This window comes from Charadrius vociferus, unplaced genomic scaffold (genome assembly GCF_000708025.1).
Source record: "Charadrius vociferus isolate BGI_N301 unplaced genomic scaffold, ASM70802v2 scaffold266, whole genome shotgun sequence".
NCBI lineage: Eukaryota > Metazoa > Chordata > Aves > Charadriiformes > Charadriidae > Charadrius > Charadrius vociferus.
The window spans coordinates 646,090-658,513 of record NW_009649114.1 but is presented as its reverse complement, the minus strand read 5'-3'; the positions used below and the strand labels follow the sequence as shown (position 1 = coordinate 658,513).

The 12,424-nt window shown below is 55.0% G+C and overlaps 2 protein-coding genes across 2 annotated transcripts in view; both read left to right on the top strand.

Moving 5' to 3' along the window:
- LOC104289333 (complement component receptor 1-like protein) overlaps window positions 1-9,492 on the top strand; it is a 9,737-nt gene extending 245 nt beyond the window's left edge. Inside the window, exons 2-13 of the mRNA XM_009888268.1 lie at window positions 1,373-1,640; window positions 1,973-2,155; window positions 2,850-3,032; window positions 3,221-3,340; window positions 3,528-3,710; window positions 4,297-4,479; window positions 4,668-4,847; window positions 5,037-5,219; window positions 7,901-8,095; window positions 8,778-8,969; window positions 9,133-9,232; window positions 9,399-9,492. Coding sequence (XP_009886570.1) covers window positions 1,373-1,640; window positions 1,973-2,155; window positions 2,850-3,032; window positions 3,221-3,340; window positions 3,528-3,710; window positions 4,297-4,479; window positions 4,668-4,847; window positions 5,037-5,219; window positions 7,901-8,095; window positions 8,778-8,969; window positions 9,133-9,232; window positions 9,399-9,492 — 2,064 coding nt within the window. The remainder of the gene's footprint in view (window positions 1-1,372; window positions 1,641-1,972; window positions 2,156-2,849; window positions 3,033-3,220; window positions 3,341-3,527; window positions 3,711-4,296; window positions 4,480-4,667; window positions 4,848-5,036; window positions 5,220-7,900; window positions 8,096-8,777; window positions 8,970-9,132; window positions 9,233-9,398) is intronic.
- A 520-nt stretch (window positions 9,493-10,012) lies between these two features.
- LOC104289332 (complement receptor type 2-like) overlaps window positions 10,013-12,424 on the top strand; it is an 18,190-nt gene continuing 15,778 nt past the window's right edge. The window contains exons 1-5 of the mRNA XM_009888266.1: window positions 10,013-10,238; window positions 10,481-10,663; window positions 10,983-11,162; window positions 11,696-11,878; window positions 12,029-12,211. Coding sequence (XP_009886568.1) covers window positions 10,013-10,238; window positions 10,481-10,663; window positions 10,983-11,162; window positions 11,696-11,878; window positions 12,029-12,211 — 955 coding nt within the window. The remainder of the gene's footprint in view (window positions 10,239-10,480; window positions 10,664-10,982; window positions 11,163-11,695; window positions 11,879-12,028; window positions 12,212-12,424) is intronic.

The window sequence follows — 12,424 nt, the reverse complement described above, 5'->3', positions numbered from 1 at the left end:
GGTGCCCCCTGTCCCCCTCTGCCCCCTGGGCAGCCCCGCTTTGCTCCTGGCCCCCGCGCCTGGGGCGAGAGGTAAGGGGGACCAGCGGGTCTGCGCCTCTGGGGCCTTCCTCCCACAGCCCTCCTCCTCCTCCTCCTCGCTGCTCCTCTCCTCTTCGATCCTCTCCTCGCTGATCCTTTTGCTTTTCCCCATGGAGACAGACAGCAGCCCTGTGCTGGTCCCAGGCGGACCGCGGCATCACAGAGCCTCTGAGCTCCTGCGCTAATGAGAAAGACCCTCTGGGAGAGGACCGGGGCCACCCCGTGCCCTTCAGCAGCCGGGGAAGGGGAGTTACCACCTCGCTGCAGGAGGCTACGGAGGGTCTTTCGCAACCTGCCCAGCTTCTCGTAACAAGGGGCTTGACCTATGGGTTTGAATTGCCGAAGCAAAGCTGGTTATGGATACAGCATCTGAGAGCAGTGAGACGAGGGCCGTGTTGCAGTAACAGATGGTGTTTGAGCTCTGTCAAGTTGAAACTTCCTGTGATAAATAGAAATGCATTGAGATGAGGCAGGAGAGTAAAATGGCAAACAAGACATGTTTGGTCTAAAAAGCCTGCAGGGCACGACAGCCTGGCAGGTAGCCCGAGGTGCCCTTTTGTTTGGGACAGGATAGCCCAAACCTACAGAAACTTGGCTCCAGCTCTGCAGTACGGTTTTGTTTACCTCTTCCCGTCTTGCAAGCGTAGATGCTGCAATCTGGCTGCCCTGGCAAGGTCTGAGATGCGGTAGGGTACGGAGAAGACTTCTGCCTATGTCCTCAATCGTGTTAATTGCTCACTGGCACCTTGAGGGAGCGAGGGCTCACCCTCCCGCCCCAGCTGGCGGCAGGGGCTCTGCGGCAGGCTGGGGGTAAAGCATCAGTGGCTGCGAAGGGGCAGGGTATGTTTGGGAAAAAAAAAAAAAAAAAATCATTAAGCTAACACTTTGCAAAAAGGTTAAGTTGTATTTTCTTCTGTTATACCTGTTTTTTTCTATATGTTCAGCCAATGTACGTGCATTCGGTTCGCCAGCCTCGTGGCAGTAACTGTCATTGCTGACGCGCTGTTTGGTGCCGGAGAGCTGTGGTTCTCCCGCAAAGCCAACCTCAGAGCCGCGCGAAGGGCTCAGCGGAGACAGGCGACACCCGAACAGCTCCGAGAAGGGAGCTGTGGCCCTTTACTCAGTAACCCAAAGGATATTACCAGTGAAAGTGCATCTTTCTACATTCCCACATCTAGTGCGAATATTTACCTAGTGAATAAAAAGCTGTTTCCCTGTGGGTTTGGTTCTGGACATCTGCCTGCCTGCCCGCCCCTCGGCATGTCTGCCTCTCCCCCTGGCTCTCTCCGCAGGGGTTCAATGCCAACAACCCCCGCTGCCCCTGGAAGGGCATCCGCAGGTTCACAGCCGCATCCCTTGTAAGGCACAGCAGAGGCTTCGCCCGCGCTGGCGCGGGTCCGTCCCTGCGCCATCACAGCGGTGCCGTGGGCAGCGTGGCACGGCACCCCCAGCCCACGCTGCGCACCCCCTGCCCTGCGCTCTCGCACGGCTGCGTGTCCCTGCTGGTACAGAGCCCCGGACTGCAGTCGGTCCTGGATGGTCCTGCCAATGTTTCCCGGGGTCGGATCGCGCCCAGGGGATGGATATGCTTCCCAGCCCGTGAGTTGGAAGCATACGGAAAGGCCGTGAAAGGCTCTTGACCTCACCAGGTCAAGACTGTCGTGAAACCTTGGGCACCCAGTTCTTGCCAGGTGAGAAGCAGCGGGGTCCCCCAGCAGCGCTGGCACGAGCCCTGCAGCCCCAGGGACACCCGTCCCAGCCGCAGCCTCTGCCGCGTCCCATTGCTCAGGGATCAGCAGCCCGTGGGGACACCATCAACACGGCAACCACCACAGGCAAAACCAGCTTGAGAGCTCTGCAGGAAAACAACATTTTTTTCTCTCCCTTTCCAGCTGCCCGGTGCCCGTTCCCGCGCATCCAGCATGGGAAGAGAGTATCCGTTCCTCGCAATTTCTACAGGACCGGGGACACCGTAAGCTTCGTGTGCAACACAGGGTACACCTTGCAGGGCTCCCGCACAAGCTGGTGCCGAGCTGACTCCAGATGGAGCCCACCTCTGCCAGTGTGCAAAAAGGGTAAGTGTCCCAGCGGGCGGCGCGAGCGGTGACAGCCGCGGGGGGAGGCTCCCTCTTGTGTCCTCTCAAATTCAGTGGGAAAGCAAAGCCGCATGTCCTCCTCGCTTCTCTGCTCAAACCTAAGTGCTGCCAGCGTGGCTCTGAGAGATAGAAACAGGGCGGAAGAAAGGAGCTGGAGTGGGACATGAGGGTGGCTGCAGCCTGCCCTGTCTTGGGCTCCCAGAGGGATGGGGAGAAGTCCACCCTGGGGCTGAGCTGCCGTGTGGCAGGAGGCTGTAACCTCCCCGGCTCGCTCAGGAGCCTCCGCCAGCTGCGGGGATGGCAGTGTCTGCTGCCCCGGGGGGATTTCTGTGACTCTGCTTCTGGTCAGATGTGGGATGTTTTCCTCTTCCTGGAACGGGAAGTAATCACAACTTCTTGCTGTTCTTGCTGCTTCCATGTCCACGTGCATCTTCTGCCAAATCCCATGATGTGCCTGTGAGTTCTCCTCTTGGGACTGTCCTTATTAGTAGTAATTTCCTCTGGCCGCAGTGTGATTGTAATCTTGGTGCTGCTCTCCCTTTTGCTAACTAAAGCTTTGGTAGAGCAAATGGAACAAAGACTGAGCAGAATTCAGGATATCACCCAAACAGTCCCAGTAGCACACAAGATGGCAAACAGCTAACCCCCGGGGCAATTTCTTTTCCCTCTCCAGGGGTGACGTGTCCTCGGCCACCAAACATCGCCAACGGGCTGCACAGTGGACAGTCCTCAAACAAGTTTTCCCGGGGGGTGACCGTGTACTACAGCTGCAGGGACGGCTACGAGCTGGTGGGGAACGCGTCCCTCAACTGCACGGAGAGCGGGGTGTGGAGCAGACCCCTGCCCCGCTGCGAAGGTGGGTGGCTGCTTTGCTGCTCGCTGTGGGGCTGGCAGAAAGGATGCTGGGTGTCCCGGGTGCACTGGTGTCACTGGTCCTGACCAGTGCAGATGGGCTTACGGCAGAGACGGGAGGGGAGGGGGCTGTGTGTGCAGGATGTGACCCAGGCACCGGAGTTTAAAGGATGCTGTCCGCGTTCCCTGCAGCAATTGGATGTGAGATGCCGGAGGTGCAGAACGGGAACATTTACGCGGCAGAGGACACCTACGAGTCGCGGTGCCAGCCGGGGGGGACCTGGGATCCGCCGGAGCTCATCTGCCAGAGGGGTGAGCGTGGGTGCCCACTGCACCCCGAGGGCACCCTGCCCGGTGGTGCTCCGTGCAGGCAGGAACGGCGTGTGCAGGCGGAGCCGTTCCTGCGATGGGCTTTAACCCGTCAACGCAGCATCACTCCGTCTCCCTTCCCCTGGCACGCCGTTCTCTCGCTGAGTTAGACTTTGTCTCCCTTTTACAGTCCGACCGTGCCCCATGCCTCCGGACATCACCAATGGATATCACAACGGGCAGGGCAAAGCAGTTTTCACCATGGGAATGTCCGTAACATACACCTGCAATCCTGGCTACTACCTGGTTGGAAATGCCGTTGTGTCTTGCAGAGTGTCTGGAAACTGGAGCCGTCCCGGCCCTCACTGTGAAGGTGCGTCCGTGGTCCGTCCCCTCGAGGGAGAAGCTCATAGTGTGGCCGTGAGCTCGGTGGAGACCCTGGCCATTGTCACTAAACCCTTCAATGAGGGGTTAAATTCTCCTTTGACGAAGTATACACTTTTATCATATGTAAAGAATGAGCTTATACCCATGAATCTGGAGCCAGGTACTTCTGTAACGTTGGCTGCATGTGCTGTACCTCTCGCGCTGGGGCTGGGCGCTGGTGACCCCCCAGTCCATGTCGAGGACTTGGCACATCACTTAATGTGATCTTCCTGGAACGGGAAGTAATCACAACTTCTTGCTGTTCTTGCTGCTTCCATGTCCACGTGCATCTTCTGCCAAATCCCATGATGTGCCTGTGAGTTCTCCTCTTGGGACTGTCCTTATTAGTAGTAATTTCCTCTGGCCGCAGTGTGATTGTAATCTTGGTGCTGCTCTCCCTTTTGCTAACTAAAGCTTTGGTAGAGCAAATGGAACAAAGACTGAGCAGAATTCAGGATATCACCCAAACAGTCCCAGTAGCACACAAGATGGCAAACAGCTAACCCCCGGGGCAATTTCTTTTCCCTCTCCAGGGGTGACGTGTCCTCGGCCACCAAACATCGCCAACGGGCTGCACAGTGGACAGTCCTCAAACAAGTTTTCCCGGGGGGTGACCGTGTACTACAGCTGCAGGGACGGCTACGAGCTGGTGGGGAACGCGTCCCTCAACTGCACGGAGAGCGGGGTGTGGAGCAGACCCCTGCCCCGCTGCGAAGGTGGGTGGCTGCTTCGCTGCTCGCTGTGGGGCTGGCAGAAAGGATGCTGGGTGTCCCGGGTGCACTGGTGTCACTGGTCCTGACCAGTGCAGATGGGCTTACGGCAGAGACGGGAGGGGAGGGGGCTGTGTGTGCAGGATGTGACCCAGGCACCGGAGTTTAAAGGATGCTGTCCGCGTTCCCTGCAGCAATTGGATGTGAGATGCCGGAGGTGCAGAACGGGAACATCTATGAGCCGCAGAGCACCTACAAAGCTGGAGAGACCCTTCACTTTGACTGTAACGCCGGTTACGCTGCAGAGGACACCTACGAGTCGCGGTGCCAGCCGGGGGGGACCTGGGATCCGCCGGAGCTCATCTGCCAGAGGGGTGAGCACGGGTGCCCACTGCACCCCGAGGGCACCCTGCCCGGCGGTGCTCCGTGCAGGCAGGAACGGCGTGTGCAGGCGGAGCCGTTCCTGCGATGGGCTTTAACCCGTCAACGCAGCATCACTCCGTCTCCCTTCCCCTGGCACGCCGTTCTCTCGCTGAGTTAGACCTTCTGTTCCCCTCCTCCAGTCCGACCGTGCCCCATGCCTCCAGGGGTCCGCAATGGATATCACAACGGGCAGGGCAAAGCAGTTTTCACCATGGGAATGTCCGTAACATACACCTGCAATCCTGGCTACTACCTGGTTGGAAATGCCGTTGTGTCTTGCAGAGTGTCTGGAAACTGGAGCCGCCCCGGCCCTCGCTGTGAAGGTGCGTCCGTGGTCCGTCCCCTCGAGGGAGAAGCTCATAGTGTGGCTCTGAGCACGGGGAGACCCCGACCGTTACAACCAGAGCCTCAGAGGTTAATCCCATGTAAAGTGTTGCATGGTATATATTAATTTCTATTGTGAAGGGGGGACTGGGGAGGATTAAGCAGATATCATGTTTTGTTGTTGCAAAATTAACAGCCTTTGGGCTTTTTGTTTTGTTTTGGCTCCTTTTGCACATCACTTCTTTGGCACATCATTGTTTGCAGTGACTGTCTGCATAAATCCAGATATAGAGAATGGAAGGCAAGTTGATGGTCAAGGACTTATCTCTGCACCTGGGCAAACAGCGACATTTCGGTGTCATGACGGTTACAGCCTGCAAGGCAGTGCTAAAGTCCTCTGCCTGGAGGATGGCAGCTGGCACCCTTCTGTTCCCGTCTGCAACAGACAGTATGATCACCAGAAGTTCTCAAACAGGCCGGAGCTTTCAGGTAAATCGTGCCACAGCTGCCCCGTGGTACCCTGCTATTTTAAGTCCCCTAACCCCGTTAAAAAAATGTGGTTAAACCCTGCGAGCAGAAAGTTTAAGTACATCCTGGGAATAAGAACTTGATCCTCTGGAATCCTTTGGGAAAATACGTTGTGTTTGCTTAACCACGGCTATATTAATCAAAATAAACAATTTTGCAAGGCAAACCAAACACCTTTCCTCATAACAGGGCTGTTGCTCTGCCTGTACCTGTCCTGCCTGTCCTGCCTGATTCTCACGTCTGTTTTCTTTCTCAATAGGTGGTTGTGGTGCTCCTCCAAGGTTACACTTTGCTGAGCTAAATGAGGAGCACAAAAATGAGATTGATTTTTCTGTTGGGAAGACTGTGCAATACACTTGCCGACCTGGATACGCTAAACGCCCAGGAATGTCACCTACTGTTACATGCCTTGAGAGCGGAGTGTGGTCAGAAGCACTAGAGTTCTGTAAAAGTGAATAGCTCCTTGATTTGGTGTCCGTTGTTGAAGGAGGAATAGGTGCTAGGGTCTGTCCATGCTGCAAAAACCTTAACGTTATTCTGGTGTTCAAATAGTATGTGACTAGTCAAGCCATGTAACTTTATGCTATTCGAAACCCGTTTTGGGGGTAACTGGAAATGGGGATAGATTACTGGTGTAATAGCTGCATCTGTTGTAGAGTGGTATAGAGAGACAGAAGCCTAAAATAAGGGTTTTTTTCTCCCCCAGGGAAACAATGCAATCATCCTGGTGTACCCATGAATGGGAAAATTATTTTCCTAACAGACCTCCTGTTTGGGTCAACAGTGGTCTACAGCTGTGAAGAAGGGTAAGTCCTGGTTTTGGCTACTGCTTAAAACAGAAAGGAGAGATTTGGTAGGTAAGTCTCCCTTTTTTCCTCCTACTCATTCACTCCCAATAAACGGCTTCTATACAGCAGCCACCGTATAGCGCTCCGTGCCTATATAACACGTAAGGCATTACATGTATATACCGTGGAATCGGTCGGGCAGAGCTAGGACGGGAACGTCTCCTTCAGGGCCGCGGCTTTGCCGTCAGCAGGGCTGGTCGTGCCGCCCGCGGTGGTCAGGAGGAGGTAATAACTCCAACTGAAACGACCTGGGATGAACGTTCAATCCTTTTAACACCAGGCACAGGCTAATTGGACAATCCAGCAGGCGATGTGAGATTTCTGGCGGACGTGTTGCATGGAGTGGCAACGTTCCCACTTGTCAGCGTAAGTAGCCTACAGCTCCGGGGGGTTGCATGCGTTCGGTAAATTTTTTCCAGCAGAGACTGCCAAATCTTTCAAATCAAAGCTTTCATGGGGAATTTCTCTGCTCTGTGGGCATGAAAAAGGTTTTGAAGTGATAAGAAAATGTTCTGGGAAAAGGTGCAAGATCTCAGAGCAAAGATTATAGAGAGCAATGTCTCAGCCGGAGCTTTTTCAGCAGTACGTGGGTAACCTGTCTCTGACTAACACCACAAGCCCGTTACAAGAGAGGAAGGGAAAATGTTATCTTCACCTTACGGGTTGTTGTCGTTAGACACCGAGAGACCCAGGCACAACCCCGCGGAGAGGCAGAGCACTGGGGGAGGCCACAGAGGAATCCCAGAGTCCCAAACCGCGGCTCGCTCTCGCTACGAGCGCGGATAACTCGTGTAGCCAAAGAGCTGCCGTGCTCTGCAATCACTCCTGGGTGTTTCTCTGCTGAGTAAGTACTGTTGCTGATTAGCTGACAGTTTCATATGAAGCAAGAAACATTTACTGGTACGTTCTGGGATTTTAAAACATTTTCTAGATTCTCCAGGTACATATTAACCTAAGGTGACATCCAAATTTCTGCCCGTCTGTACCTTTGCACGGTGCGCAGCTGAAAGATCAGGATTTTACACAGGCGATACAAAATAAATATTTGCTTTTTTATTTCTTAAACAGTAGAAAAGACAAAGCACGTAGGTGTTTCCTCCACAGAGGTTTGTCTTACCGGTCTGTTTCCTGACTGTCACAGAAATCGCTGGCCAGGGAGATGGGATCCACTTGCCTCCCCTAGAAGGTCACTTCACTGCAGTTACTCCATCTCTAGGACAAGTGTTTATGCCCCACGGCCCGAGGGATTTCAAGTCCTTTGGTGCTGCTGTTGAATTTGGAAACCTTGTTCTGCACCTCTGCAGGTATCCCTTGTGAGCCTCCTCCAGACATTCCCAATGGGAAGCACACGGGCAGGCTGCTGGATGAATTCTACTTTGGCATATCTGTAACGTACACCTGCAACCCCGGGTACCCGCTCCACGGAGAGCCCTCCATCTACTGCACCACCCACGACGGGAAAAACGGCGTGTGGAGCGGTCCCCTGCCGTGGTGCGGAGGTAGGGTTGTGCGTGCACGTGCAAACACTCGCGTGCAATCCTCCCGGCCCTACTGCTTCGCATTTGGAGAGACGAGGAAACCTCCAGAGAATGGCTCTCCTTGTCTGAGCGCCCGCTCGGGCAGCACCGGCACGGGCTGCGTTCGCAGCTGCGGGCGGGCAGAGGGGAGGGGGCTGGGGGGGGCACCCCACTGCCTCCAGCATCCCCAGCCTCACCTCTCGCCTCAGGTCTCTCCCTCAGCGTTTGAGACGGCTGGATGCGGGCAGCGCATCATCCACGGGAAAATTATTTTCAGACTTGTGTCTTGAAAGGGATCGCAACCCTCAGCGGCTTCGCGGCGGCAGAGCTCTGCACGCTGCCTAAGTGTCTGTTTTGAAGACCCGCACTTCTTTTCCAGAGGCAAGATGTCCTGTCCCGCGGGTCCAGAATGGAAGAATAGTGTCTCCTAGGACTGCCTACACACACAAGGACACCGTTGCCTTTGAGTGTGAGCCAGGCTATGTTCTACGCGGCCACAGAGTGGTAGAATGCCAACTAAACAACACCTGGGAGCCACCCGTGCCAGTCTGCGAGCAGGGCAAGTGTTCAAACAGTGCTCTGAATGTTAACCTTCCCCCTGTTCTCCCAAATCTGCTTTTTCTTGACTCCTTTAACAACCGGGCTGGCTTATCTTTCTTGGTAGCTGGCTGCGATGCACCCACCAGCCTGGTGTTTGCTGAGCTGAAGGAGCCGTACAGCGACCAGACCGTCTATCCCGTGGGGACGACAGTGGAATACGTGTGCCGGCCTGGGTACAGCCAGCACCTGGGGGTGCCGCTGGCCATCACGTGCCTCGGGAATCGGACGTGGTCTGAGGCACCAGAGTTCTGTAAAAGTACGTCCTGATAGTCCTGAAAAACCTGAAGTGTCAGGCTTGGATTTTCACCTTTTTCCAGCTTTCTGGGGTTCTTTCCTCTATGCAGCCTGCTCTCTGTGCCAGCATCCCTGGGTGGGATGTGAGCAGCTGAGGGCTAACGGTGGCTGCCGTTCCCTTCCAGGGAAACAGTGTGCTAACCCAGGGGATCCGCAGAACGGCACAGCTCTTGTCCTGACGGACCTCCTCTTCGGGTCCAAAGTGAATTACACTTGTCACAAAGGGTGAGTCTTGCGACTAGCTGAGTTCAGCTGCCACATGGGAGCGAAGCAGATTTTCAGCTTTACCTGAGGGAACTCAGTTCCCGAGTCAGAAGTCTTGGCTACCATTTATGAAGGTTGTAAAGAAATCTCTTAATGTAAATTAATAAATCCTTCTGTGTGACTCCAGGTACAAGTTGGTTGGAGGCTCCCAGAGAACATGCGAGGTCTCTGGCACAGGTGTCTCGTGGAGTGGGGATGCTCCTGTCTGCCAGCGTAAGTAGGCCACGACAAAGGTCCTTGGCGATGGCTTGCAGGAGAAAGTGGCACATCTTTCAAAACAAAGATTTTATTGCAAAAGATTTCTCAAGTCACTATATGCGTAAAATCTTTCATTTTTCTTTTCATTCTGTTTTGGTTTGGGTACTTGTGAAAATGTTTTCAAAGGTCTTTGTTTATCCTGGTCCAAACTGGGAAAACCATTAATATTTTAAACTCCCTTTTACTGGGGTGAGTGTTTCTCACTGGTCATGTGTAGGAATGGTGTGGCCAGTCTCTCTCTGCATCTGTCACCAATGGTTATGGAAAAGGAGGGAAGAATTGTCCCACCACCTCCAGAGATGGACAGAAAGGAAGGCGCAGGTTTTCCTTCCCACATGTGATTTTTTCCATACAAGGTTTTTCTCTGCATAATTTGGGTCATTGTATCCAGAGAGCATCACCGCTGAGATGGGTTCATCCCTGTCAGTTCCCTTCCTGGGAGCCGTGTGTGCCCTGCAGACCCCGCGTGCTGCTGCAGCGCCGATGCTAAACCCCCCCTTGTACGCGCCCGCAGGTATCGTCTGCGATCCGCCCCCGCACATCCCCCACGGGAGTCACAGCGGGCACTTGAGGGACACCTTCTCCTACACGGACGTGGTCACCTACACCTGCGACCCCGGCCACCCGCTGGCTGGAGACCCCTCCATCTGCTGCACCACGGAGGATGGGGAGCACGGCGTGTGGAGCGGGCCGCCGCCGCGGTGCGGAGGTAGGGCTCTGCGGTGCGCGGGCACACGTCCCCGCCGGTAAGAGTTGGTTGTGAGTGGCAGAAGGAACGACGGTGGCTGCGGTGGGGGCTGCACCCACTGACAGGAAGACATCTAACACCACAGATATTTGTTCAAGGAGTTAATGGAATTAATGGTGTTCTTCCTTTTGAAGGTTGGGATTTTATTTTTTTTTTTCTTGCCCTGTCCATATTTCTTATCTGTCCTTCCTTCTCCTTCGCAGAGGAGAATTGTCCTCCCCCTCCAGGCATCGCCAACGGGAAGCACAGCGGCCGCCCCTCGGACACCTTCCGTCCAGGCTCGGCGGTGCAGTACACCTGCAGGGATGGCTACTCCCTCATCGGGAACGCCTCCATTACCTGCACCGCCGGGGGAACGTGGAGCCGGCCCCGGCCCCGATGTGAAGGTGCGTTTGGCTCCTTTTATCTTTCCCCGGGCGCTTTCCTCATTCTTGGGTCTCGGTCTAATCCCCTGCCAGAGGCAGAGACCAAAGGTCCCACAGGCAGGAGGAGCTCTGTGTGCCTCTGCGGATCTCCCATTCTGTCCCCCAGTAAGGACAGACCCTCAGGAGCAGTTGAATAATGATATTTTGTGTAAGAATACAAGTCAATAATGTTGACGTGCCTGTGATGGTGATGGCAAGGGTCAGCAGCCCCGGTGAGCGCCCCTCCACAGCCAGGCTGGGCTTCACATCCCCAGCAGCGCCTCATGCTCTTCCTTTCCAGCAACCGGCTGCAAAAGACCGGAGATTGAGAACGGAAGAACGACTGGGCTGGAGACTGCGTACAAACTCGCAGACATCGTTGTCTTCGAGTGCAATTTTGGTTACGCCTTGAAGGGCTCTCAAGAGTCTCAGTGCCAGTTTGGGGGGACGTGGGACCCTCCTGTCCCCATCTGCGAGAAAAGTAAGTGTCAATGAGGCGGTGGGTGGCAGCTGATTTCTTCTGAACCACTGTGTGGGTGCGCCTGGCGGGGAGCAACTGCCTCATCTCGGAGGCAAAGCGGCCGCTCTCCAGGATGGGAAAGGAAAAACATGCAAATATTTGTCCTCCCATCTTCATCATCCCCATTCAGACCTTCATCTGAGGGCTTTCCTCTCCTTAAATGAATCCACAAAGAGAGAGAGCCAGGCTGGTGTCTGACCTTCTGCACAACCACAGAAAGGCCCGAAAGAGCTGTTAGGGCCAGAGATGGAAACTAACCACTGTAAATGCCTAAACAGTGAGGAAAGACCATTCTTGATGTCAATAAGCCCCCCAAAAAGGAAGGCTGGAAGACAAGTGAGGGTAGGATGGAAACACAGTGCATACATGGACATCCTTAGCCATTTGGGAGAAGTTAATGGGAAAGCAAGAAGTGAAAAGGCTGCCTAAACCTACAGTGGGTGTTTCTGGTACCTGCTCTTCACCAGTTATGACTTTTTTTCCCCTCCTTACAGTGCTACAGTGTCCTTCCCCTCCAATTATCAAAAACGGCCAGCATGAGAGCAAGGATGTGAAAGTCTTCATCCCTGGAATATCAGTGAAGTACAGCTGTGACCCGGGGTATGTCCTCACCGGGAAAACAACCGTTTCTTGTTTGACATCTGGAAGCTGGAGCATCCCTTACCCCCGCTGTGAAGGTGAGCTGTGAAAGCTGTTACCCACAGTGAAAAGGGAGACCATCCTGGTCACGAAGCTTCCCTGAATTTTGACCTCACCAAAAAAATGGGGTAAGCCCCAGCTCGGGCAGCCGCTTCCCCAGCCCACTCTCTGCTGCTTTTCACTTCCAGTCATCACCTGCACGAGCCCCGACATCCCCAATGGAGATGTGGCTGAAGGACAGAGCGCTGAGTACCACCCCGGGGACAACCTCACCTTCCAGTGCCACCCGGGCTACGTGCTGCGGGGCAGCCGTCAAGCCAAGTGCCAGCGCGATGGCCGCTGGGTGCCCGCTGTCCCCACCTGCGAGCCGGGTGAGTGGGGCACGGGGGGGCTTAGAGGGCGGATGCTGAGGGCCGTCCTTGGGCCGAGGTGACGCTCTGCCTCGCTCGCGTCACTTCAGGCGTCACAGTCTGTCGCGGCGTTCCATGTGCCCCTCCGTCGGGCAAAATCACTAAAACGCCCCTCTCCGCCTCCGCCCCATTAGCGCTGCCGTGTCCTCCGCCTCCCGTCATCGCCCACGCCCC